General features: G+C 46.5%; 2 protein-coding genes across 4 annotated transcripts; one reads left to right on the top strand and one right to left on the bottom strand.

Annotated features, from left to right (window-relative positions):
• The first annotated feature begins 132 nt into the window (after positions 1-132).
• On the top strand, positions 133-5,824 carry LOC307091898 (uncharacterized protein). 2 transcript variants are annotated; one of them, XM_079758744.1, is made up of 2 exons: positions 133-269; positions 2,528-5,824. In XM_079758744.1, exon 2 carries the CDS (start codon positions 2,650-2,652, stop codon positions 4,351-4,353), a length of 1,704 nt encoding a protein of 567 aa, XP_079614870.1. In that variant the 5' UTR covers positions 133-269; positions 2,528-2,649; the 3' UTR covers positions 4,354-5,824. The 2 variants fall into 2 exon arrangements, with proteins under 2 accessions (XP_079614870.1, XP_079614871.1); XM_079758745.1 differs by lacking the exon at positions 133-269 and adding an exon at positions 785-951.
• An 801-nt stretch (positions 5,825-6,625) lies between these two features.
• On the bottom strand, positions 6,626-23,233 carry stox1 (storkhead box 1). Of its 2 annotated transcripts, none has more exons than XM_079758701.1 (4): positions 22,771-23,233; positions 10,710-10,862; positions 7,591-10,381; positions 6,626-6,945 (listed from the first exon to the last, which is right to left on the bottom strand). In XM_079758701.1, exons 1-4 carry the CDS (start codon positions 23,102-23,104, stop codon positions 6,792-6,794), a joined length of 3,432 nt encoding a protein of 1,143 aa, XP_079614827.1. In that variant the 5' UTR covers positions 23,105-23,233; the 3' UTR covers positions 6,626-6,791. The 2 variants fall into 2 exon arrangements, with proteins under 2 accessions (XP_079614827.1, XP_079614828.1); XM_079758702.1 differs by lacking the exon at positions 6,626-6,945 and adding an exon at positions 7,244-7,361.
• Positions 23,234-23,527: the final 294 nt, after the last annotated feature.

The raw sequence follows: 23,527 nt of genomic DNA, 5'->3' as shown, positions 1-23,527 counted from the left end.
AGGTGCCCCCTATGATCGCTCCTGGGCTGTAGGCGGCAGTAGAGCAGGCCACGGTGGTGGAATGACAATGATTCGTTCCCTAAAGTGTGTCGGTTTCTCCATCGTTGGCGCCAGACGAGCTGTGGCGCGAGCTGCACAGAGAGGGAGGAGAGAGAGGAAGACCCACCAGTTTGACGAAGCGCAGACCAACCCGCAGCTATCTCCACTCTTTAGTTTCAAAGCTTACAACCAATCTCTCTTCAACAACAATCAAAAACTGTGATATAAAGGTGGGTGGCCGTTTTACAGATACATCAGTTATGGTAACGATATAAAGCAGGTTTATTTTTTTATTTTTTAGACATCTAGCGACTATCACAAGTTACATCGCGCAGTGCCTTAAAGCTTTGTATGAGGATTAAGATGAGCCCATAGTGTCTTGTTGAAAACAGCACTGCTGCCTTCTAATGTCTGAATGTGTGCGTTTATCTCCAGATACGAGAAGCATACTGTCTGTGTGTACAGTAGTGGAAAAATACACCACACAGGCCCATTATCTGAAATGCTCCGTGGCAGCGTTACGCATGATAATATTACATTTTAGGGGTAAATCTGCTATGGCGATCAATAGTGTGGCCAAAAACGCCATTTTACTTTTGTAGGTGCTTTGTTCCAATTTGGCTTGACATACAAAACTTGGTGTGTAGGTCGGGTTAGGCGTTTTTTTTATATATCAGGCTTCCGTTCTGTTTGGGTGCCAGACGCCAGAAGTTGTGGATAGCCGTGCTAGCGAGCTGGTTTAGCCGGCTAGTTAGCCTGGTGGTGCGGCTAGGTAGCCAGCCTGCTAGCGCTGTTGTCTCCTGCTATCCCCGAGCAAGGCCGCCATTGAGGCCGTGTTTGCTGCCGCATTAAGGAGGGCTTTGGTCTGCAGGAAGCGCCCTTCCACTTTTAGACCACTGTTAGTTCAGCAGCGTATGTATTTCATTGATTAACGTATGTCACGTTTAAAATTCGTTCGTTGGATGTATTGTTTCGTAATTATTCTGTCTGTCACCCCGGAGGAGAGGGTAGCCTTTCCCGGGATTTTCACCCCCCGAGTACCCCGTCGCTGCTGCGTTAGCCATCTTTGTTTCAGCTAACGAGCTTCACGGCGAGGGTGTAGCGCTAAATATAAACAGGTCTCCTTATAAGAATGACGACGGTATTGGTGGATGAATTTAAGACGCATTTGTATGTTTTGATTTTGCAAAGTTGTGGTGTTGGGGGTCCCGATTCCCATGGTTTTGTGGATTACGTGGCATAAGATTAAGTTGTTTTGAAGGGCGGTAGCCGAGCTCGTCCCATGCTAACTAGCGGCAGCCATTTTAGAGCAGACTAATCTGGGCTAGCTGGAAGTGGTGGTGTGGCACGACAAGATGGCCTGGTAATTCTGCGCACAATGAGGATTTCCGCGTTGCTAAGCGTATCCTAGAGGCGGTTCGAAAGCGGTCTTATGGCTTTCGAATTATTTTTGCTCTGAAACTGTAGCGTATTTGCTTGTTTGTTCAGGCTAGTAACACATACCCGCTAATTGCTGGCTATGAAGCTAGTTAGCTCGCTATATTCGCAAACATATTAGCCGCTAACACAATACTGTTACCTTTAACCAGTTCCCCCATCGTAGCCAGCTAACTAGCGGCTATGTAGGCTATATGTAGCTGTTTAGATAGGCTAACAACCGTCAGATGCTTATAGGGGCTACAACTCACAATATTGATCAATTCCTTTGCATTTAATGCCTTAAGAACAAACAGAGAACACAGTCGATTGCAGTTTAGATGGCGGACATGATGTGCTATCCGTGCAGATTTTAACTATGCATTTCAAGTGGGGGTCCATTCAGACTTTATAGATGTTTTTTGGCTACTCAGGTAAAGCTCTGCTGGGCGCTAAAATTGTATGCCAAGTGCTTATGAATCACGTGAAGTTGAGCAGTTCACTAGCAATTTTGGGCACCTGTCGGATATTTATACAATATACCAAATACCTTGTATTGTCACCATTAGCTATTATGGGGAGGATTAGAAGAATAACAAAATGTTAACAGAACCCCAAAATGCTTAACTTGTACGTTATATGGACTAGCGAACAACTCGTGTTACAGTAAATAAATATAAAGTAAATAATATACAATTGCATATACATAAAATCTTGTATGGTGCAGATCCGTCCCCAAGATCCTCCTGATACATTTGTTTTGAATGTTATATTGTGATATCTGTACATCATGGCAGATTCTTTATTTTATTACTAAAACTAACTACTTTTATTACTACTACTAAACACATTGGAAAATTTCGCCAGGAGTCTGCACTTTCCTCTTAACTTGACGCCATGTAACTGACCTTTGAAACTCATTATGACCTTTCTACTAATTATTAAGTCATATATTTTGCAAGGGGAGATACTGAAAGAAAACCTTAAGTGTAACTGAACTGTCTAACTTTGAAAGCATTTATGTTTCAAAGGCACTGCAAACATGTATATACTTTCTTTTCTCCAATTGCAGAACGGCTTGACCAGAAAAGACTTGTGTGCAGCGCTGAATCAGGAGGATCTCCTCTAACCCAAGTCCCTACAAAGTTATCATCCGGCAATAAAACGGAGGTCGTTGGGCTGGAGTGTGTTCTCATGGCGGAGTCAGAGACTGAATGTGACACACCCGGCCTTGACACGCTTGGGTCGGAGTGTGTCATAGCCCACAGCCAGGTCGACCTTCACTATGGTGCAGAGACGGAGATCATGACTGAGGAAAAGCGTGGTTTAGAGCTGGAGATCCATGGCTCGGACCTGGCCAAGATCCAGGGCCTAGGTACAGAGCTCGGAGCAGTGACCTGTGTGGAAGCCATAGTAGCGGAGACGGACCACGACTACATCAAAGTGGAGCACGGCGAAATGCATTGTTTCACGGGGGACGTCAGATCGGCTAACTTCGGGGAAGTGCTGCTGAAGAGCGAACACGACCACGTGGTCAAGGTGGAGTCGGACCACGGCGGGGAGCTGACGGTGGAGTCAGAGAACGGCGTCATCATCCACGAGGCCCACGGCCTGCAGTGCAACGAGTGCGGTGAAATCTTCGGCAGCATCGCCGATCTTCACCAGCATTTTGAGATCCACAAAGATCTCAACCCGTACATATGTGTTCACTGCGGTGAAAGCTTTGCTGTGGAAGCCAGCCTTAAGCAGCACATGAAGATCCACATGAAAGAAAAGCCCTACGTCCCCACCGGCGTTGACATGGTGGGCAAAGGAATGATGGACTCCTTCACCTTCAAGTCCCACCAGATGATCCACCTGGCGGAGAAGCCCCACCGGTGTTCAGAGTGCGGCAAGAGCTTCGCGGCCGCCATCACCCTAAGAGAGCACATGAAGATGCATTCGGAGGACAAGCCCTACAAGTGTACCCAGTGCAGAAAGAGCTTTGTGCGCCGGAGGCATCTGAAGAAGCACCAGGAGCTCCACGCACGCGACAAGCCTTATACGTGTGGCCAGTGTGGCAAGGGTTTTGCCACCACTTCCAACCTTAAGCAGCACCAGAAGACCCACGCGGCGGCCATGGGCGACAAACCGCACCGCTGCACACAGTGTAGCAAGTGCTTCGCCGCCGCCGCCACCCTGAAAGAACACCAGCGGGTCCACTCCGGCCAGAAGCCGTACAAATGCAACCAGTGCAGGAAGAGTTTTGTTCGCAAGCGCCACCTGAAGAAACATCAGCTGGTCCATGCCGGAGGTAAGCCTTACACCTGCTCCCAGTGCGGCAAGGGCTTCAACCACTCCTCCTCCCTTTCCCGACACCACAAGATCCACCTGCGGGAGAACAACATGTACGCCGCCGTGCCGAGCGGCAAGGGCTTCGGCTACGGGAATGCCGTCAAGCGGGAGCACCAGCAGGGCGACAAGCCCTACATGTGCCACCACTGCGAAAAGGGCTTCAACCATTCCTCTTCTCTATCGCGGCACCAGAGGGTCCACTCCGACGGGACCTTGTACACCTGCCCCCACTGCGGAAAGCGATTCAACCACTCGTCCTCGCTGACCCGTCACCAGAGGGTGCACATGGATGATAAGCCGCATCTTCTCAGCCATGGTCAGCAGCAGCAAGATCGAGAGCAGAAGCAACTGTTGCAGCAGCAAATGTTGCAGCAGCAGCAGATGCAGGAGTACAACGCAATCCCCTCGGGAAAAGGGTTCTCCCATGCCATCACCAAACAGCGCCTGGCCGACGGAGACAAGCCATACAGATGCTCCCAGTGCGGGAAAGGCTTCAACCACTCGTCGTCGCTCTCCAGGCATCACAGGGTTCACAGTTGCGCTAATGAGGCAGCTGTGAGATGATTTGCAATTGACCCTCTTATCGTATTGGAGGTACCCCGTGATTGTTCTGGGCATAGTCAGGACCTTTTGAATGCTTTTAAAAGGAAACAAAAAAAAGTGATTTGATATACTAACAATGTTACCTGGACGGCGCTTGCCCCTCTGACTTGGCTATTTGAGGCTGAATTCAATGAATATACCTTCAGGCAGGCATATGTAACTTCATGTGATGTGGCTCACTGGGCGACTGATTGGCGATCAAGAAAAGTTCTATTGTCTTGAGGATATCAATTGGCGATTTCTCCTATCAGTCCATGTTTAGCAAAAAAAAAGAAATTCTATGTAAATAATTGGAAGATTTCTTTTATATATATATGTATAGGTTACTTGTGTGCTGTTATGATCCAGAAGATGAAATTTTTGATAGCAGGATCCACTCTGGCACCAACCCATTTTTTTCCCTTTTTTGCTACCATAGTAGCGTGTGTTACCAGACACTTAACGTGCGCTCACCCTGCAGTAAAAAAATTAATGTCTCGAGTCAAACAATCTAACCTAATCAATTCTTCATCCTGCTGTTTTTCTTTGTTCTCCCTTCGTTAGACTACATGGTCTTTGTACTGGTGTACAGATGGCAGTTTTTGCCTAGGCCCCCCCCTCCTGTCTGGTTTCCATTTTAGCTTTGAGGAAAATGCGTAATGTTAAATAAACATACTGCATAGCATACTGCAAAATGCTCTGTGTCCTTATTTAAAGTTTTATTTCCCCCGTGAACTCCAGCATCACCTGAATGCAGAGGCAGATTCTTCATTGGTTTGGAGTAAATCAATTATCTATCTACTGGATAGCTTAATCTTGTGATGTTTGAAGCAAAATGGTCACAATTTGGTCAAACTGCTTATTACAATGTAAATATAAAGACAATTGCAAGACTAAAGTGAACTTTCTTTAAGATTATCCACCTGATTCCATGGGATTGCGCTCTATTAACTGGTCTGTGTAAAATATCTTTTACAAACATGTATTTTTTTTAGACATGGCTTGGGTCATGTGAAAGGGAATGAGAAATACAGTTTTTATGCGTGGTGAAATGGTGAGCAATATTATCTTTTGGATAACAATTGTGCTTCAAACTGTAGCATAGGTTTCTTCCTTGTGTTAGATAGGTGCCTTATTGCATGCCATGTAGAAATGTATGCTAAGCAGTTATTTGGAAAGAAGAAGTTAGGGTTTTCAGGATTTTTGTTCTTATACTTACCCAACATTTTAATTTGAAGTCACTGATCCCTTTTTTCCTTTTATTTTTGCTTTTATGTATATTACCGTTGACACTGTTATGATCATTATTGTCTTTAATTTCTTCCATCCTTGTCAATGACCTCCAATGTAGAGCAAAATAACCCATGATCAGTAAAGGCCTCGAAGGGGAAATCTGTAACATCTTCCGGATTTGAGTGGCACATGTATGGATCAATAAAGGTCATTGACTCTCTCTAGTCTCCTGTTCATGCTTGATTTAGGGTAAATAGTAATCTGAGCTCAAATTGAGATTACCGTGATTAAATACTCTGAAGATGTTGAGGTTTGGGCCAAGAATATTGGAAGGCTGTCGCAGTTCATTACCGCTGATGTGGAGCTAGGGGGAGATGTTGTGCCTGCAATTTTTTGCATTTAGCACACGGTGGCGCAATTTATCCGCAGTACTGCATGCCTGATGCAGATCTAACGTCTAACAAGGAGTAAGTAGTATGGTCAGTCACTCGGGAATAGCACATGAGAAATTTGCACAAAACAACTACCACTACAATCCAGAGAGTGGTGGCTGGTTTACCAGCCTTATTCACTGCCTGGATACAGGCATATGCTCTCTAAAAATGTATCGATAGAAAGCAGCTCACCTACTAAACAGCCATTGGTTTTATGGCGATGTGGGCTGAAAGGTCCCCCGCTGTTAAACCAACCAGTCCCTCTAGAATCACGCAGTGCTTTCCAAGCCTTGCTGGGAGGCAGTATCACTTCCTAACACTCAAAGATAAGTTGTTCTTTAATGCTGGACCAGCAGACGTGGTAGAGTTGTTTTTCAAGTATCAACTACATGAAAATGTATTTGTGTACATTAATGATTTATTTTTGGATTATTTGACAAGAGAAAAATCAAATGCTTGGACGAACCCTTTTTTCCAGACACTCAATGTGGATAAAAAAACAAACATTCGATGAGCAGTAAATAGCTCTAAATAAACACGAAATTATAAACCACACAAGATCATTTGCTCTGTATACATGCGGCTATTAGAATATATTGCATTAAATCATGTACAGAACGAAATTACACATATGTACATAATACGCCCTGCATCCAGGCCAATGGGCGAGTCTTGTGTTGTGACGGGGGAGTCATTCAGAAACAATTAGCCCCACTCCCCTGACGGGGCAGACGGACAGGCCCAGAGCCCTCACTATACATTCATAACGGGGGTGAGCTGCAGCAGGGAGCTCTGTGGCCGTATAGTGCTGCTCTTGGAATGCAGCTTCTCCAAGTTCTGCAAGAAGCCTCTCTTCTTCAGACCCTCCAGAATCACTGTGTTGTTGGTGGCCAGACTCACGCGGGTCCTACAGAACAGAACGCAAACACACACATTTTCTTAGTTGACATATGACCTGCCCTCCAAATATTATAATGTATATAATAATATCCATATAATTGAGTGAGTTAATGGAAAAAGGCGTGTTTTTCCTTCCCTTCATTATCTCATGAAAATATAAGAAAGTACCATGGCTGTAATCATACTTATTATGATAATCACTGCCTCCTGTGTAAACACTAGGTGCTGTAATTGGCTACATACTGTTTATTCAGCTTCATCGCATTCATTCATCTACATAAAAGGGTAAAAACACAAGTTGTTGAGGCACTCAATTGGACATCTAACCCAGAGGTTAACTATCGCCAGTATAGCTTATTATCTTTCCTTATCCTTTGAGCTTCAGACGGTCCCACGTCCACAGATGGGGGGAAATAGGCCCTCCTGCAACACCATGAGGGGATAGGGCTCCTTATATATATATCTATATAGTACTTGAAGTAGCAAGAAAATATCATTACCATTAATAATTACAGTGATTTCTTTAAAATGCATGCTGTTAATGAGAAGGTAGGAGTTAGGCATCTTTCACTAGTACCTTTTAGCTAAGAGTGGAACACTATATCCACTAACACGCTATCCTTTCCCAATTAAAGATAAATGATCCATTTACCTCGGGGAGTCGATTCCACTATCCCCTGTGATGCTCTGGCTCTCTGCAATCTCCCCCATGTCGCCCCTGGCTCCACTGGGCATGCTCCGTCCGACCACATGGCCCTGAGGGGTTCCGTTCACCACCACCCTCTCCTGTTGCTCCTCTAGGGCTTCCTGCTCCAGCTCCGCGCCCCAGTGAGCAGACTCGCCATCCCCCTCGCCGACAGACCGCCGTACGGTTTCGGCGTCAGATTCGACCTCGCTCGTCTGGCAGTAATCAAAGATGCTGCTGTCAGCCGGCTCGGGGGGTTCCAGGCGGTCTAGGTTGACACCGGCCCCCTGCCGTGGCTCCACGGTGGGCAGTGTTGCTCGCCTGGTGCCCGCCTCGCTCTGGATCCCTGGGGATCCACCGATCTGACTGTGAGGTGGGTGGCTCCAGCTGTTCTGCCTTAGTCTGTCGGGACTCAGAGAGCTTTCTCCCTGGGTGGCTGCAGTGAAGCTGTCTGTATGAGCCATGCTGCCCTCCCATTCTTCTTGCCTGCTGGGATGGGCCAGTGGCGGGTAGCGGCGGGGGTCGTGGGGCTGAACGCGGGGGAACCTATGGTACTGCATATCGGAGTCGTAGTCCGGGTAAACCCCATGGTGGCTGTGATGATCAGCTAGGGCTGGGACGTAGGGTGGGCCGTCCGCCATCTCTTCCTCGTTCAAATACAAGGAGCTGCAGGCGTCCTCGTCCACCTCTTGGTCCTGATAGAGCCGCTGGTCATCTTCCTCAAAGTCGTGGCTGTTTGTCAACAAGGAGCCGCTGTCGGCAGCCAGCTCCGGCCTGTTAAACAGTGCTCTATTCACACCCATGGCAACGTTGGCTTCAGTCACCTGTTGCTGTCGATTCGCGGCGAAATCTCCCGGCTGTTGGTGTGAGTGGAGTAGATCAGGCCTGTGCAAGTTATCGTCCTGTTTCTCGGCATGCCTGAGGGAGTGTGTCCGCTGAAGAGAAGGGTTCACTTTAGTCCAAGGTACTGCCGGCTCACGCATTTTAAGCACTGTGTCGTACGGATGAGTAGGGAGGATGACATCGGCATCCGAGTATAGTAGGATGTGAGCAGGGACCTCCACCGTCGTCGTCGTCTGCTCCACCTGGTGCCTGTGGCTGTCCGCAGAACCCCCGCCCTGCCGCTCATGCATAGGCCTGGGTTCGTCCTCCGATGCCCTGGCCTCCACATTGCCCGGCCCCGTCTGGTGTCTGAGCTTGTCGTCTATCCTAAGCGTGCTGCTCTGAGGGTAGACTGCGCTGTAGCCTAAGGGCAGCTCTCGGCTGAGTTTCATATCCGCCCGGAGGTGATTATCTGCGGCCAGTTCCCCCTCACGGAGACAGGCATATTTGTCATTGGGTGTGCAGGATTCGCCTGCTTGCTGCGTGTCCGGTAAAATAACTTTGGTTGGATGTGGATCCCATGACTTGGAACGGAGCCCTGTCCGCTCCTTCCTCCCTGCCACCGATGTCCGGCTCTCCTTTGTGTCCCGCCTCCTATGCCCTTTGTTGTTGGCGATTGTTTTCTGGCAATTGGTGGTGAGTGTTGCCGGGGTTTCGGTGTCACCAATTGGCTGGGTGTGGAAAGGGTTATCGATGCGCTTTTTATACACACACTTCTCTTCAGCCCCAGCTCCGGCTCCCTCCAGGTGCTCCGGCTCATCCGCATGGATGTCAGGTTGGAGTCGAGCGGGGACGATGTCTCCCTCCTCAGGGTATTCGTCCTCACATAGGGTCTTGTTCCTAGCTCTCTCCTTCTCCTTTTCCCTGTGCTTCTCCCTGGAGGAGTAGGGCCTCCGCTTGCTGCGGGAAGCCTTGGGGACCGACCTCCTGCCCACCCCGGCCCCCCGCGATGACTGATGGTGCCGGGGTTTGGAAACGGTCAGGATTTCGGTTGATATTCCCTTATCCACGCCTCTGTCCACCCGCTCCCCCTTGTCAACGACTCTCTCCTGCACCTTCTCAATCGCTCTCTCCCCTCGGTCTTCCAGCTTCTTCATGAGGACCGTGTGCCGTGTCAGATTGTCCACGGTGAGTTCGGGGTTGATGCGTTTGATGATGGCGTGCTCCAGGTCACGAGGTAGGTTGTTGAGGTCTTCCTCGTCCCGCACCGGCCATTCCTCCGGAGGAAACTGACCCGAAAACGAGGTGTACTCTTTCTTTGGCTTTTCCTTTTTCGCGCCGTTCCTCCAGAAAAGACTGAGGCCGAACTTCCTCCCCGACTTGCTGTCCTTGCAGTCCTTGTCCTTGCGGCTGGTGGCGTTGGTGGTCGCCGTGGTCTTGCTGAGCTCGCTGGGCTGGTAGTCGGCCGCCGTGGAGGTGGACTGATGCACCAGCGTTGGCTTGTGCTCCGACGGCCGCGGCCACTTCAAGCTCTTGCCCGTGCATTCGCTGATAGATACGGTGACCGTCGAGTGGCCGTCGGGAACCACGGAGGGTGGGACGGCGGCCACGGCAGTGGTCGGCGTGGCGGAGACGTTAACCGTCGCTTGGGGGGGTGCGAAACAGCTGCAGGACTTGCAGTGTGCCACCAGGGGGGCGTGGGCGCTGTCCACATCGCAGGCCTCGTTGCTCAGCAGGTAGGTGATGGGGGGCGGGGAGGGAGGGTCGTCCCCCGAGGGCGAGGCCCACCAGTTCTTCTCCCTCACCAGGCTGTTGGTGATGAAGTAGGTCTGCGGAGTCACGATGAAGTAGCCCTCCCCCGTGTGGTAGATCTTGCGCTCCTTGATCAGCGCGCCCAGAGCGTTGTACAGGATGTCCTGAGTGGGGATGGTCATTCCTGGACGCAGAGCACAAAGGAACAAAAGTGAAATCAAAATTTAGGAACATTAGGGATGGATTGTATTTCAGCACAAGACTGGATATGTATGTAGGCTTGCTGCCTTTATTTAGTATGGGCTGAAGATGTATTTCTATTACTATTACTCATTTGACGCTTTTATAGGGATATCAGCCATTTAGAGTCAATTCAGAAACATTAAGCAGATAAGGGGTAAGGTATATTGTTCAGGAAGGCCAACAGGAAGGCTGTGGACATAGGGGATCGAACACAGTGCCTAGTTGGGAGTCAAACAACCGAGTCACCAGAGTATCTAGCGTTGGGTTACCTGGATGGGCTTTGCTCATGTGGTTGACGAGTGCTTCCTGGGAGACAGTGGTTTGGGATGAGTTCATGTCTGAAATGGCCGAGCACAGCACCTCAGCCAGGGGAATAAACTGGGACTGCGAGACAGGCAACATCTGGATGGGGGACAAGTCACCTGAAACACAAACACAGACACATTCCCGGGTCAAACAGGTGGGTCTCGCTATAATTCACACAGTTTAAAGTATACCTGGGTAAAATAGTGGTGGCCTCTGACTTCTTCTTTGCCATAACAAACACACTCCTATGCAGGAACTGAAGTTCACATTCCTGACCATGGCCACATTTTAAATCATGACTAGGGTGGTCTACTCATGTTGGTTATGTCAACCTTGCCTCGATGCTATTGAAATTCCTTCTATAGAGAGGCAGGCCACAGAATTCCATTACCCGCCAAGAACTGACCACAGGTCTGTCTGCTGGACGGATCATATATCCCACCCGCCACCCCCTATAACATTAAAACCCACTCTCCATCCCATGGGGGATTGCCCTGTAGACCAAGGTTCTGCGATAAGTAAAAGACAAGGAAAGAAAAATAGGCGGGACGGAAAGATGACTCTGAGACATTTTGTCCTTGTAAAAACACTGGTTCGACTTCTACATTACACAGACTCCCAGATCAAAATCCTGGACCAGAATTTGGGGTTGACTTGTTCACAAGCTTTGGTCCCCCATCAAACAGAAGCCGCAGGGCTTTGAAAATATAGAATGAGTGCCTTTCAAACAAACACAGAACAACACGCATTTTAGAGCCGTTTCATCTCTCCACCAAAGACTCCCACGGAGCAACCCCCCCATACATAAATCAGACAATTAAATGAGTTGTACTAAGTGATTGGTCTCCCTTTGAGGGACCAGGTTTTCACTAGCTCTGGTCTGTTTTGTACCACGAGAAAAGGCCTTAAGGTACGGTGACATCAAAGCTTACCAACGCCCATATTAGCACGTGATGTAATACAACCCTGATATATTGTGGACCAATTGACAGTTGGTTGTCAATAATTCATCTGCCTGGCTGCATGTTAACATGTTAAAAGAACAGGTTGCTTCTAATTTGCTCGAAATGTTGTCTGTGACCTCAGTCAAGATGCAGTTGAAATCCTGTTCCCCCTCAGACATAAGACAGTGATTTATTGTTTTTTAAAAAACATTTAATTCCAAATTTAACCACAGCTTTTCCTACTCAACAAGTAAAGCAGGCACTAGGGAGGTCCGATTTGAATGCCACTAAAAAGGGATTTCAGCTCTGTGACAAGCAATCAAAATATCACTCCATTTGCCATAGGCCCTATGTGGCGTTGTATGTATTTAAAAATACAGATGCTTGGGACAGGGATTCCAACTATCGGGCAGAGAGTTTCCATGGCAAATGTCCTACTAGCTAGTTTGAGCCAGTGCAATAAAGGTTCAGATTCTTGGCTGCGCAGAGAGAGACCAAGCTTTCAATTCATGAGGAGGTTCAACTGTAACAGAACAACTTGACATACAAGGGCATCCCCATGACCTTACGCAAGGGACTGGGAAATTGCTCTTAGTTAATGAGCTACAGATCATTAAAACAAGGCGGGAAAAGGCTGAGCAACAGGATAGGGTTGAGATAAAATACTAGGCCAGGTGGAGGTGATACAGCTCCAAATTAAATAGTGTAGTTTGCCAAATTATGTAGAAACAATGATGGTGTGTGTGTGTGTGTGTGTGTGTGTGTGTGTGTGTGTGTGTGTGTCCCATCAACCCTAGGTCATTTAGTGAAAACACTGCCAAGCTTACTCTCTCTTTTAAGTAAACATTTACAACATTCACACTTGAGTCACTTTTAAAACAGAGCACATAAACCACTAATCAACTGCCATACTAGATTGCACACACACGCACACACATTCACACAAACGCACGCACGTTGCATGCAGAAACATTTACACACTTCCACAGACATAAAGGATGTTTTTGTTTTTTTGCAGTTACAGACAAAAAATATAACCAGACAGATTTAGTGCAGGATGATGAAAAGGTTCTACTTAATCAAGATGGCAATGTAATTTCTGCAGTATATTAATCACAAATGCAATTTATATTTTTATATTAATGGAAAATCTGTTAATTTATTAAATGTATGAGACAACCCAGAGTTCATATGATCTCATAATATCATTTTTCTCTCCTTATCCAGAATACATTAATTATTAGTCCTATATGACTAACTAATTTAAGTAAATAGCTGAATGTGTGCGCGCACGTGTGTGTAATCCCCCACCCCCCCCTCACTACCTGCTTCTAAACAGGATGTCCTGCTGGAGAGCTCTTATCCAATAAGCTAACTGAAAAGAGAAATGTCCTGGGGCGCTAAAGCGCTATGTAGCACATAGCTAGCGTCTTCTCCCCAGCTCCTTCACAGCAGCCCAGACCAACGTTACAAAGAAGACCCGAGAGATAATACACTGAAGCAAAGGTGTTTGTGTTCAGGACAGAACGTTTATTTGGAATGAAGTCTGGGTTGCTAGAGGAGGAGGCAGCTTTTGAATCGGTGTTTATTGAGACTAACATTAGCGGGCGTGACCGTATAGTGGAGGCTATGGCGTGCTAACCGTCTACTCCTTCCTGGCTGGTGGGGTCGGGGGGGGGGGAAGTTAACATGACGGCGACAGTACTTTGTGTTCCTGTAATCCAAGACCCGGTACGCGGACATTACACCCATTGTCATACACAGCATGAATTGAATACCCTGGCAGATGCCTTGGCAACGGAACCCCGTGCCACGGAGAGGAGAAAGGCGGGCGAGCCACTGGGCCAATGGGACTGTGAGGCAAGGCAGGACATACTCCAGATGCTGCAGCATTGGGCCCTGTTGTGGTGCCTTGAAGTTTACACTTAATTGAAGCTATATAACCGTAATCAGCAAAAGATGTGTGGAACGTTTAAAAATGATGAGTGGCCTCAATTGAAGTATTGGTTAATTTCCCTGCATTAAACCACACACCCATGTCATAAACGGCATACAGTCCCTGCGAGGCAACAGCTGCTCGCAGTTAAGACGCAGAAATGATGGGAGGATGATTGAAATCCCATTCGGTCGTTGTAGCTGATGGGGATTGACGCAGATATTCCCTCATTCCTCCGCCACCATAGGTCGCTGCCTCCTGGTTGATCAATACCATATGGATTCACATGATTGCATGGGCTTAGCTTAGAATCCACATGGCGCATGAGCCCCATTTCATGATTGATTGCATTACCTCCAATGCTCTCACACAATAACCTCTCACATGCACACCAGTTCCCAGGAGTTCAAGAGCCATGGGCCAGTGGCCAGTGGATGACCAGCACACAGAAATACATTTCAACCCACCGCAAGACTGAGATCCCATGACAGAGGATTGTTGAGCCAGTTGGGCTTTTTGGCTGCAAGCATGTCTATGCTAAATGTGTGCGTGCCGTTCTGCAGGAGAGATGTCTTCATATGCATGCATTAAACTCTAAGGGTCATTGATGGAAGTAGCATTCTGACACACACAACCACACACACACACACACACACACACTCACTGTTTGTGAACTATGGCATTGATATCAATAAGCCAAGGATTGTTGAGTCTGCTGATACTGAATGAATAATGGCCTCTGGCCAATAAGGCCAATAAGGTCCCTCCCATCGTATCCGTGTGGTCTTTATTAGGTTGTTGTTTATTCCGAGTCCTTGCTGCATTCCAGATTTCCCAGCTAGTAAATTATAATTCAATTCAGGGGGAATTTCACATGAGTAATACTACAAAGTTGTAAATATAGGAAAATATCGGCAGAAACATACTCAAAGCCTAAAAGGGGGAAATGTTTACACCAAATATAATCATAGGATCAAGGCCTTGACCTTCCACCATAATGCAATCCATGGTGAGATCTAACCAGAAAAAGTGAGCTTTGTTCCCACAACCATCCCCTAAGGGGCGGTCCCACATGCACACACACCCCAACACATGCACTCGCACACAAACACACACAAACAACCACAAACATTTCAACACACATTAAATACATTAAACACACACACACACACACAAAACACACCTGAAATTGTTCCTGGATCACACACAAACACCCAACTCACACACACATACACCAACGCACACACACCAACCCTCAACACAGACCCAGACTCACTTATCTCATCCCTCAATCGCTGCTCTGATCTCTGCAGTACACAAACGGCTAATCTTTCTCCCCCTCGTTAGAGAGGCAGTGTGTGTGGCAGCAGTCAGTGTGAACTTGAGGCGCTTGGCTAAAATGCCAGCGCTCGCCTTTTGTTTTCAGTCACTGATGGAGACTGTGTGCAGGACAAGCTTCGGTGAATCTGAGGGCCGCGAGGGAGACATCCAAGGGGAGCTCTTCCGTGTGTGTGTGTGTGTGTGTGTGTGTGTGTGTGTGTGTGTGTGTGTGTGTGTGTGTGTGTGTGTGTGTGTGTGTGTGTGTGTGTGTGCTCAGAAATCTGAGAGATGTGCTGTGATTTATGCTGCCACGCCCTCATTGTCCCAATGCAGTGTCGTCTTTGTCTTGGCTTTCTCATATCTGCTGCACTTGTGGGCCCCCCCTCAGTGGCACGCCCTTCTTTTTGTGTGTGTGTGTGTGTGTGTGTGTGTGTGTGTGTGTGTGTGTGTGTGTGTGTGTGTGTGTGTGTGTGTGTGTGTGTGTGTGTGTGTCTGATGTGCATGTGCATTTGAGCGCTCATGCATGTGTGCATGTGTACAGGTGAGCGCTCCAGCATTTGCATGTGTTGCACCTGCAGTTAATGACCAAATAAACCAAGTTAAAGATCCTTTCACACAGTAAAATCTGTCCTCTAGCCCACTAGGCACCAGCATTTATTTTTAACTTGTTATCACAAACACAGCACAACTTCTGTGTACCTTTCTTGTGTACCCCTGATAACGTTTTTTTAATCTGACAGTAACAATAATTACTATTAAGTTGAAGGGTGGGTTGGGTACTGTTAAGGAAAGTGGGTATACTGTCTAGTATACCATTGACTAGTACCCCTAGGCTGGTTGGTACTATCTTAGGGGTGGTACCTAGGCTGGTTGTTACCAGCCTAGGTGTAATCTGTAAATACTATTAAGTACTGTGTAATGTACTATGTGAATACAAAAGCATAATATAGAAATTCAAGAATGCAATAAAAATTTCTACAACCACTGCTACAACCAAATGTCTAATGGATGCCTTTATATAGCATTTGATTTGCAACAATAAGATCGGTCCCACATTGAAATCATTAAAAAATATGAACTCATCGTGTTATGACTGGGAATCAGTGTTGAAATCATTGAGAATATAACTAAAGTATTGCTGCCAGACAGACCGCCAGACAGACACAGAAAGACGTGCTGACCGACTTAAATTGTTCAATTTAGCTTGTAGAAATACAATAGGAATTGTCATTGTGCGCTTATATACCAACATCTTGGGAGGAAAAACTAAATCCCTCAATGCAACTCTTGTGGTCAAGCTTTGCAGAGTTGCTTTTCATGCAGGCTGTGAAAAGAGAAACAGACAAGAGCATGTGTTGACTGGGGTCACCATAGAAACCCACAAGTGGGCGTTTTTTGCTTTCAGGCAGTGTAACAAAGAATGACGACAAATAAACAAAAAAGGGCCCAATCTGCAAGTGAGCACAAACAAAGTCAACAGCACCAGAATGGGGCAACCAAATTGCTTACACATACACACAAATTAAAAACTTGGCATAAGACACACAGTAACTATTTTTGCCAACTATTCGCTTATTCGTATGGATGAAGCAAGTTGTGTCAATCCACATTCCATTCTAAAAGTGAGTTTGGGATAGAGAAATAACAGACACATGATCCGAGTGCTGTGAAAACATATGGAGCACTATCAAAATTGCCTTGGGAAATGTTCCTTATTTCCCATGACCACCCAGTCTTTGAAAGGTTTGACAATAGAGGAATTACCGTGTATTCTGTTCCATAGCCGAGAGTGCTACGTTGTAACATTATACAATTACCACTGCTGAATGGTGCGGTGCCCTCATTCTGTTGATGCATTGACAAGATGTCAGAGCTTCACACACTAACAGCCTTACAGCTTACTCAGGTAATACTATGATTTTTGTGGACTGTGGTTTTAACATTAATTTAATGGAATAAAGCTGTAGTAAAGAGGTTGGGATTTTGAGGTGGTGCAATTGTGTGACCTTCATAGACCAACACTCCTTTCCTTTTTCAATGATTTATTTGCCCATTCCTTCCCTTCCATCCTCACCCCATGCATGCGCGCATATGGGCCCATGCGCACACACACAAACACCAACACACACACACACACACACACACACACACACACACACACACACACAAACACACACACCAGAAAAGCACCATTTACAGCAACAACTTCAACAACATTTAATCAAGCATGAGGGCAGTCATTGCTTGGGCACAGACGAAAGCCATTTCCTGCTGATTAGTCTGTGCAGCGCTCCATGCTTGGTCCTGTCCCAGAGAACGAGTCGTCGCCGTCGGCCACGTCTGCTGACTGAACCCTGCAGTCTCACTTTCCCATAAGTGCTCCCAGTGAGGCACTTTGACATTGCCCTCATGAAGGTATGAGCTGTACCGTGTAAGCCATCCAAATCTAATACATTGCTGGGATCACATACTCGAGATTACTAAAGATTATAAAAAGGTAAAGAAAACATCCTGTCAGCAATCTGAAGGCTAATCGCAATGCCATATTTATAATAATATTGAACCACCCCCTTCTGTGTGGACCCCCTTCCCTGGTCAGAGCAGTGAAAGAGTGAAGCTGAACGCTCCACAGGGTAGGAGAGCAGACGGATTCAGAGGTACCTCGTATCTGTTGTTTTTGGCAGCGGGCCATGGATATCAGAGAGCTGTTTTGTGTGGGTCCATACAAAGGGCTGGCTGGCTGGTCTGAATTGGGGGCAAAGAGCTTCATCTTCCATTGGAGAGAATCTACTGCCTGGCATTTCAGGTGTGTGTGTGTGTGTGTGTGTGTGTGCTGTCCGTGTTGCCACAGAGGCAGAGCGCAAGCGGGATTTACGCTGATCCTGATGTCTATGTCTCTCTCTCTTTCGCACTGTTCAGCCTCTTGTCACGTATCAAATGATATACATTTTTGTAATCCACAATTTTGTTCATAAACAAAAAGGATTCTACTGAATCTTACTTCTCCATGTACAGAAATCTTCATATTAATGCGGGATCAACATTCTATCCCTGGTTTATTATTACGTGAGGCCAGATGGTCGAGTTAACGTGTGATATATTTGGACAGATATGAGGAAAGAAACACTTGGGACTAGGATACTTGGTTTATAGTTTCCTCCAAAAACATTCCACTGGTGGTTTTGTGGCATGTTATAGATTGGACTCCCTGCTGGGAAGGAATAGGCCATAGGAATATATTATATAAACTTAATAAAACATATGGCTTAGGTTAGGGTTCAAATATATGATGCCTTCATAGTGGTAGGCTGTATCACAAGCTAGGGATTAATTTATTTTAAGAGTCATACATCTCGAGAGCTAAGAGAGTCATAAAATGGTGTTTCAGCACCAACATACGGTGATGTGGAAAGTTATCCCAAAATAACAACTTGCAATATAAGAATTGCAAACTGTTTTCATATAAAAGGCATGAGCTGTAGCTGAGAGAAACACATTCAAATAATGATGTGTATAACAAAATGTATTTGGTTTGACTAGTATCAGCAAGTCATTTTAAGGGTGGGGATGAGTACTGCCTGATACAGTATGTAAACAGATTACACAATGTATACACATTCACAGGTAAGGTGGCCTTTGGGGTCTTATACAGTTTCAGGTTAATCACTTTCTAGATGTGTATGTTGATACTAGAAACAGGTGTTGAGAAGCCCTCATAAACCACATCAGAGCATGTATATGCGTCTGTTGAGTGTGTTGGACCGCGGCCAAATATCAAGTACTTAACTCGCCCCACCTCCCTGTTATTATAGACAAGTACTACAGAAAGAAAGTACCTTCATCGCACACCTTGAGTTTTACCGATCAGGAAAGTATTAAATGAAAATCCTAAATGTTATTAAAGTCTGTTATGCGGGGTACACTACTTTATAATAAGGTGTTTCTGTGTAGGTAAACTGGTACAGCATGGCACGCCACCAACACTGCCATGGTTATGGGTTCGAGTCGACCACCCATGCTAACCATGCACTGCCAGTAACATAAGATGACTTGGATAAAATCAGCCACCAAACACTGCCGTTACAATAAATATTTAAAGTGTCATGTTTTGGGGTCCAATTGAAACACCTGGAGATTCTATAATAACACACAAACTTTTATCCTCGACTCGACAAAAAAACAGCAAAATAGGCAACACTCTGTGACCCCAAAAGGTGGCCAGTTTGCTGATAGGTCGTAGCTTTTGACCTTTTCTGCTTACTCAGGACAGGGTGGGCCATTTAGCCCAAGTAAGGCAGCGGATGGGGGGTGTCGGGACCAATAACGGAGCATCTGGAAGAGTTATGGCCATTAGCAGGGAGAGCTTTGAAACTTTTTCCAAAAAAAAAACACATAAAAGAAGACACAGATCGTGTGAAAAAGTACAACATTAGCAAAGTGAAAAACGCCCAAAAGGAAAGAAAAGAAGGGTAGTTCTGTGAGCATGAGTTCAGGAAATGATCTCAGAGGTAAATGAAGCATTTCAGGAATGTTTCACCACCTTATGGTATGGTGGCCTAAATGAAACACTGTTTGAAATGGAACCTGGGCACAGGGAGAGAGAGGGGAGAGAGAGTGCACACTGAATTACTCCACAAAACATAGGAAAAGCCTCAAAATTCATAACCACAATTTGTTGAGAGATCTTATGGATCAGCACAGGCTGCCCACCATCACATCGAGGTTCAAGTCCATGTTCACACAATGAGGGGGAGGAGGCTGGTTAAGGAAAACCCTAACCCTAAAGGGTATTGGATAGGGATGATACAGCTCACTCTGTATAAATGATTCAGGCGCACGATCCTCGCCATGCGTTGCACAGAAAAGACATGGCTGTAGTCCATCCAGTTAAAGCAAGCCTGGCTAACTCAATGCTAAGTCATCACTGTAGTTACATAAGGAGAGGTGAGCAATAGCTCAAACAAAAGGTATTTTTCCTCATGAGAACCACATTATGATGTATGTGGTAGTGAATCCGGGTCGCCAGTCTCAGATATAAAACCGTAGATTTTTCCTTTTAAGTCAGTGCCGGGTAGACGAAAAAAATGCCTTCATTTCAAATTAACTGACATTTGCTAATTTTATGGGGGAGGGAGAAATAAGACAGTTACTACAGAAGGCTGACACAAGGGATAAGGGAAACCGCCCCGGGACATCGGAGACTCGAAGAAGTGGAGGAGGAGGTGGTGGAGTAAGGGGTAGGGGCAGGGGGATAACCCAAGCATTGGCGAGGGCCTTTCCCACCAGGATGATAACAACAGAGTCTGTTCATGCTAAGTCTTCACCGTGCTCTGTTAACCCCCCATAACCTCGCTGCAAAGCCCTTCCTCAATCAAGCCCTCGCCTCCCACCAGACTCCCCAAGCCCAGGACCTCTCGCCTCCCTACCACGATCGGAGAGCCCCCCCAAGGAACGCTCTGTTTTCACAAAGCACCTTACTGATAACCAGACAAGAAGGATGAGGTATTGACACAATGAATCACAGCGAGCTATACTCTTCTTGTCTACCTACAGTTCTTTTCCCCTTCAAATATAGGCCTACACTTTAATCTTACTCCAACCACACCTGGTATGTCTTAGAGAAAAGCTCTCCCTAGGCCACTTATCTGATGAAAGGTTTTTTTTTTACGACGTATAGCTCAAAACTGAAATATCTTCTGATTGCAAGTGATTCGTTAAACCTGGAGGACATGTCATTGCGTCAATACAGACGCAATGTCCAGAGCCAATGGCCATGAAAGTGAAGGACATTCATCCAATGGGGAGAGGCTGTGTAAAAAGTCGCCCGTTAAACGGTGATTCACTGCAGACTGACTCCAAGCCAAAAACTAGGCCGTAAACCACGCTGACAATCCACAGAGGATCATTTCCATATAAATGGTCGCAGCACAGGGCCGGTGACTTTGTTATGCAAAGGAAAGAGGTGTCTCGTCCACAGATGTTTTGTCCTAGGTGAGGCTGCTATACGGTGTGAATCTGTAAGTACATTCACCCTTTAGGAGAAACCCTAAACCGCGTTAGGTCTGCTGTCGTTGCCGTATCCATCCACGTCTGTGTTGAATTTGACTCTGAGCTCATTCAATGTTCTTGTGTACATTGAAGCTTGTGGGGACCTTATGGTGTGTGTGTGTGTGTATGTGTGTGTGTGTGTGTGTGTGTTAGCGTGTGTGTGTGTGTGTATGTGCTCATGCATGCCCACACTACATTTTAATCTTAAATCCAGAAACATGCTGCCTCCCAGCAGGATAGCCCATTTCAAACCACCCAAACGCACACACACACACACACGCACACACACACACACACACACACACACACACACACACACACACACACACACACACACACACACACACACACACACACACACACACACACACACACACACACACACACACACAGCCCCCCCACCATCTCACAGCCACATGCACTCAATTTGCTCCCAGGTCTGGCCCCTGTGTGGTCTTCCACCCCTTCCTCGCATTCTTCCCTCATCCTCCCCCTGTCTCACTCCTCCCCCATACTCCCCCTTCCCTCATCACAGGGTCCAGCCCAGCAGGGCTTGCCTGTTACTGACACTTAATGGACAGGTAGTAAGACAGAGAACAGAGACCAAGGCTGAACACCAGCCAGACAGGTAAGGAGAAGGAAGGCAGCTGAATGAAAAACGCAGCTGGGCCAGATGTCAACTCACCAACACTGTGTGTGTGTGTGTGTGTGTATGTGTGTGTGTGTGTGTGTGTGTGTGTGTGTGTGTGTGTGTGTGTGTGTGTGGTTGTGTGTGTGTGTGTGTGTGTGTGTGTGTGTGTGTGTGGGGGGGGGGGGGGGGAGGGAGGAAGTTTCAATCATGAATCAAGGGAAGGAAGCCTGTGTGATTTTAGCATACAAACACTGTTATTCATTTCTGGAAATGATTGCACCTTTCTTTGTGTGTGTGTGTGTGTGGGGGCGGGGGGTGTGTGTGTGTGTGTGTGTGTGTGTGTGTGTGTGTCAGCTGAATGTCTGTATGAATGACACAATTGCATCATGTATTTTTGAGATGCACCCTTCTCAAATTGTGATGTTTTGCAAAATGACGTAATCGTTTATTGCCCTAAAACCATATCTAACCACAATGTCACTGTAATCTTGTATCATGTAGGTTGGGTTAAGAAATATGAACCACCAGTTCCGTGGTGCAGGGAAGGCTATCATTATGTCCAGGATCTCCTTCAATTTACTGCCAAGTGGTGCGGGCCTGTCCGTCATTTAAACCCCATGACATTTCGTCATGCCTGAGTTATACAGGGTCTTCTACAGAAGCCTTTGTCTGACATAAACAGAAGCTGAGTTATACAGAGATAGAGAGAAGCAGATGGTGATACAGATGAAGAACCATTAGGTTTGTAAACCTGTTTAATCAACTGAGACAAGCACAAGCCAATGTCAAACTTGTAGATTCTATATTTAGAGGACAGATCGTCCTCTGTGACATGTTGCCAATGTTGTGACAGTAGGAACGAAGAATCAACCTTCCATTCAAGCCTACAGGTATAGACCATACCGTTAAGGTTGCCATGCATTTGCTCAATCTGCATGTAGGCCTATGTACAAATTGCATTCAACAATGCTCCTAAACTACTATTAATATTCTGTTTTGTTTAAAATACCTTTGTTAATGAGTAGGCAACCCTTTCTGAGTTTCCATTTAAATAAAACATTTGCTTTGATTTCCTCACAATTAACTCAGTTACACTTTTGTTTAATATTATTTTAAAAATAATATCAATGATGTATTTGACATACCAACAGCTTTGAGGACGAAGCCTTTTGGTGACCTGAGTGCCCGACGCATCCATGCCTCTCTTATCACCTCTAAGTTGTTGGCGTTTCCTTGGAGAAAAAGGACCAGATTCTCCATCCATCCCTGAAAGTTCACTTCGGCCACAGCCTTGACTAGTCTCTTATTCCAAAAACTGCGAAGGTTTTGAGACCTGAAGTCGGCAAAGACATCCTGGCCACTCGCCGCAGCCGTGGTGGCGGAAGCTTTCCCGCCGGTGCGCGAGATCTCCTCGTCCCTGCCGAAAACCAGCGCGAGCGAGGCGGCGGAGAGTTGAACCGCTCGAGGTTGTTGAGACATGGCGACACTCCCGCTTACCTACACCAGAACAAAACGGGTCGCATTCTAAACTCCTCCAAAAATAGAAAACGATGGGTTCTTATGAATTAAACAAGGCGTCCCTGACTACACATTGAGGTAAATACACTGCATTCCGACGGTCCCTGTCCGGATCCAGTAGTTGTGAGGCAGAGGGGGGAGTGAAGTCTGGCTAGTTTCTCGGCTCCCAAGGTAACCGGTGACGACGGCAGACGGAGGGAGGGACCGTCAGCCATTTGTCCCAGACAGGTTCTCGTGTGTTTTGCAGGTGTGTTGTTGTTTTATTTTGTCAGAACATGCCACACCATGGCCCTGTATTTAAGCTTATTTGAAGCTTGGCGCTCAATTAGAGCTGAAATATTTCGCGTCAAACCCGCTATGCATAAGGGCATTCGTTGGATTCGT

This window comes from Pollachius pollachius, assembly GCF_949987615.1.
Source record: "Pollachius pollachius genome assembly, chromosome: 2".
Lineage (NCBI taxonomy): Eukaryota > Metazoa > Chordata > Actinopteri > Gadiformes > Gadidae > Pollachius > Pollachius pollachius.
Note: the sequence above shows the minus strand (reverse complement) of the source record. Positions and strands in the feature narration are given on the sequence as shown.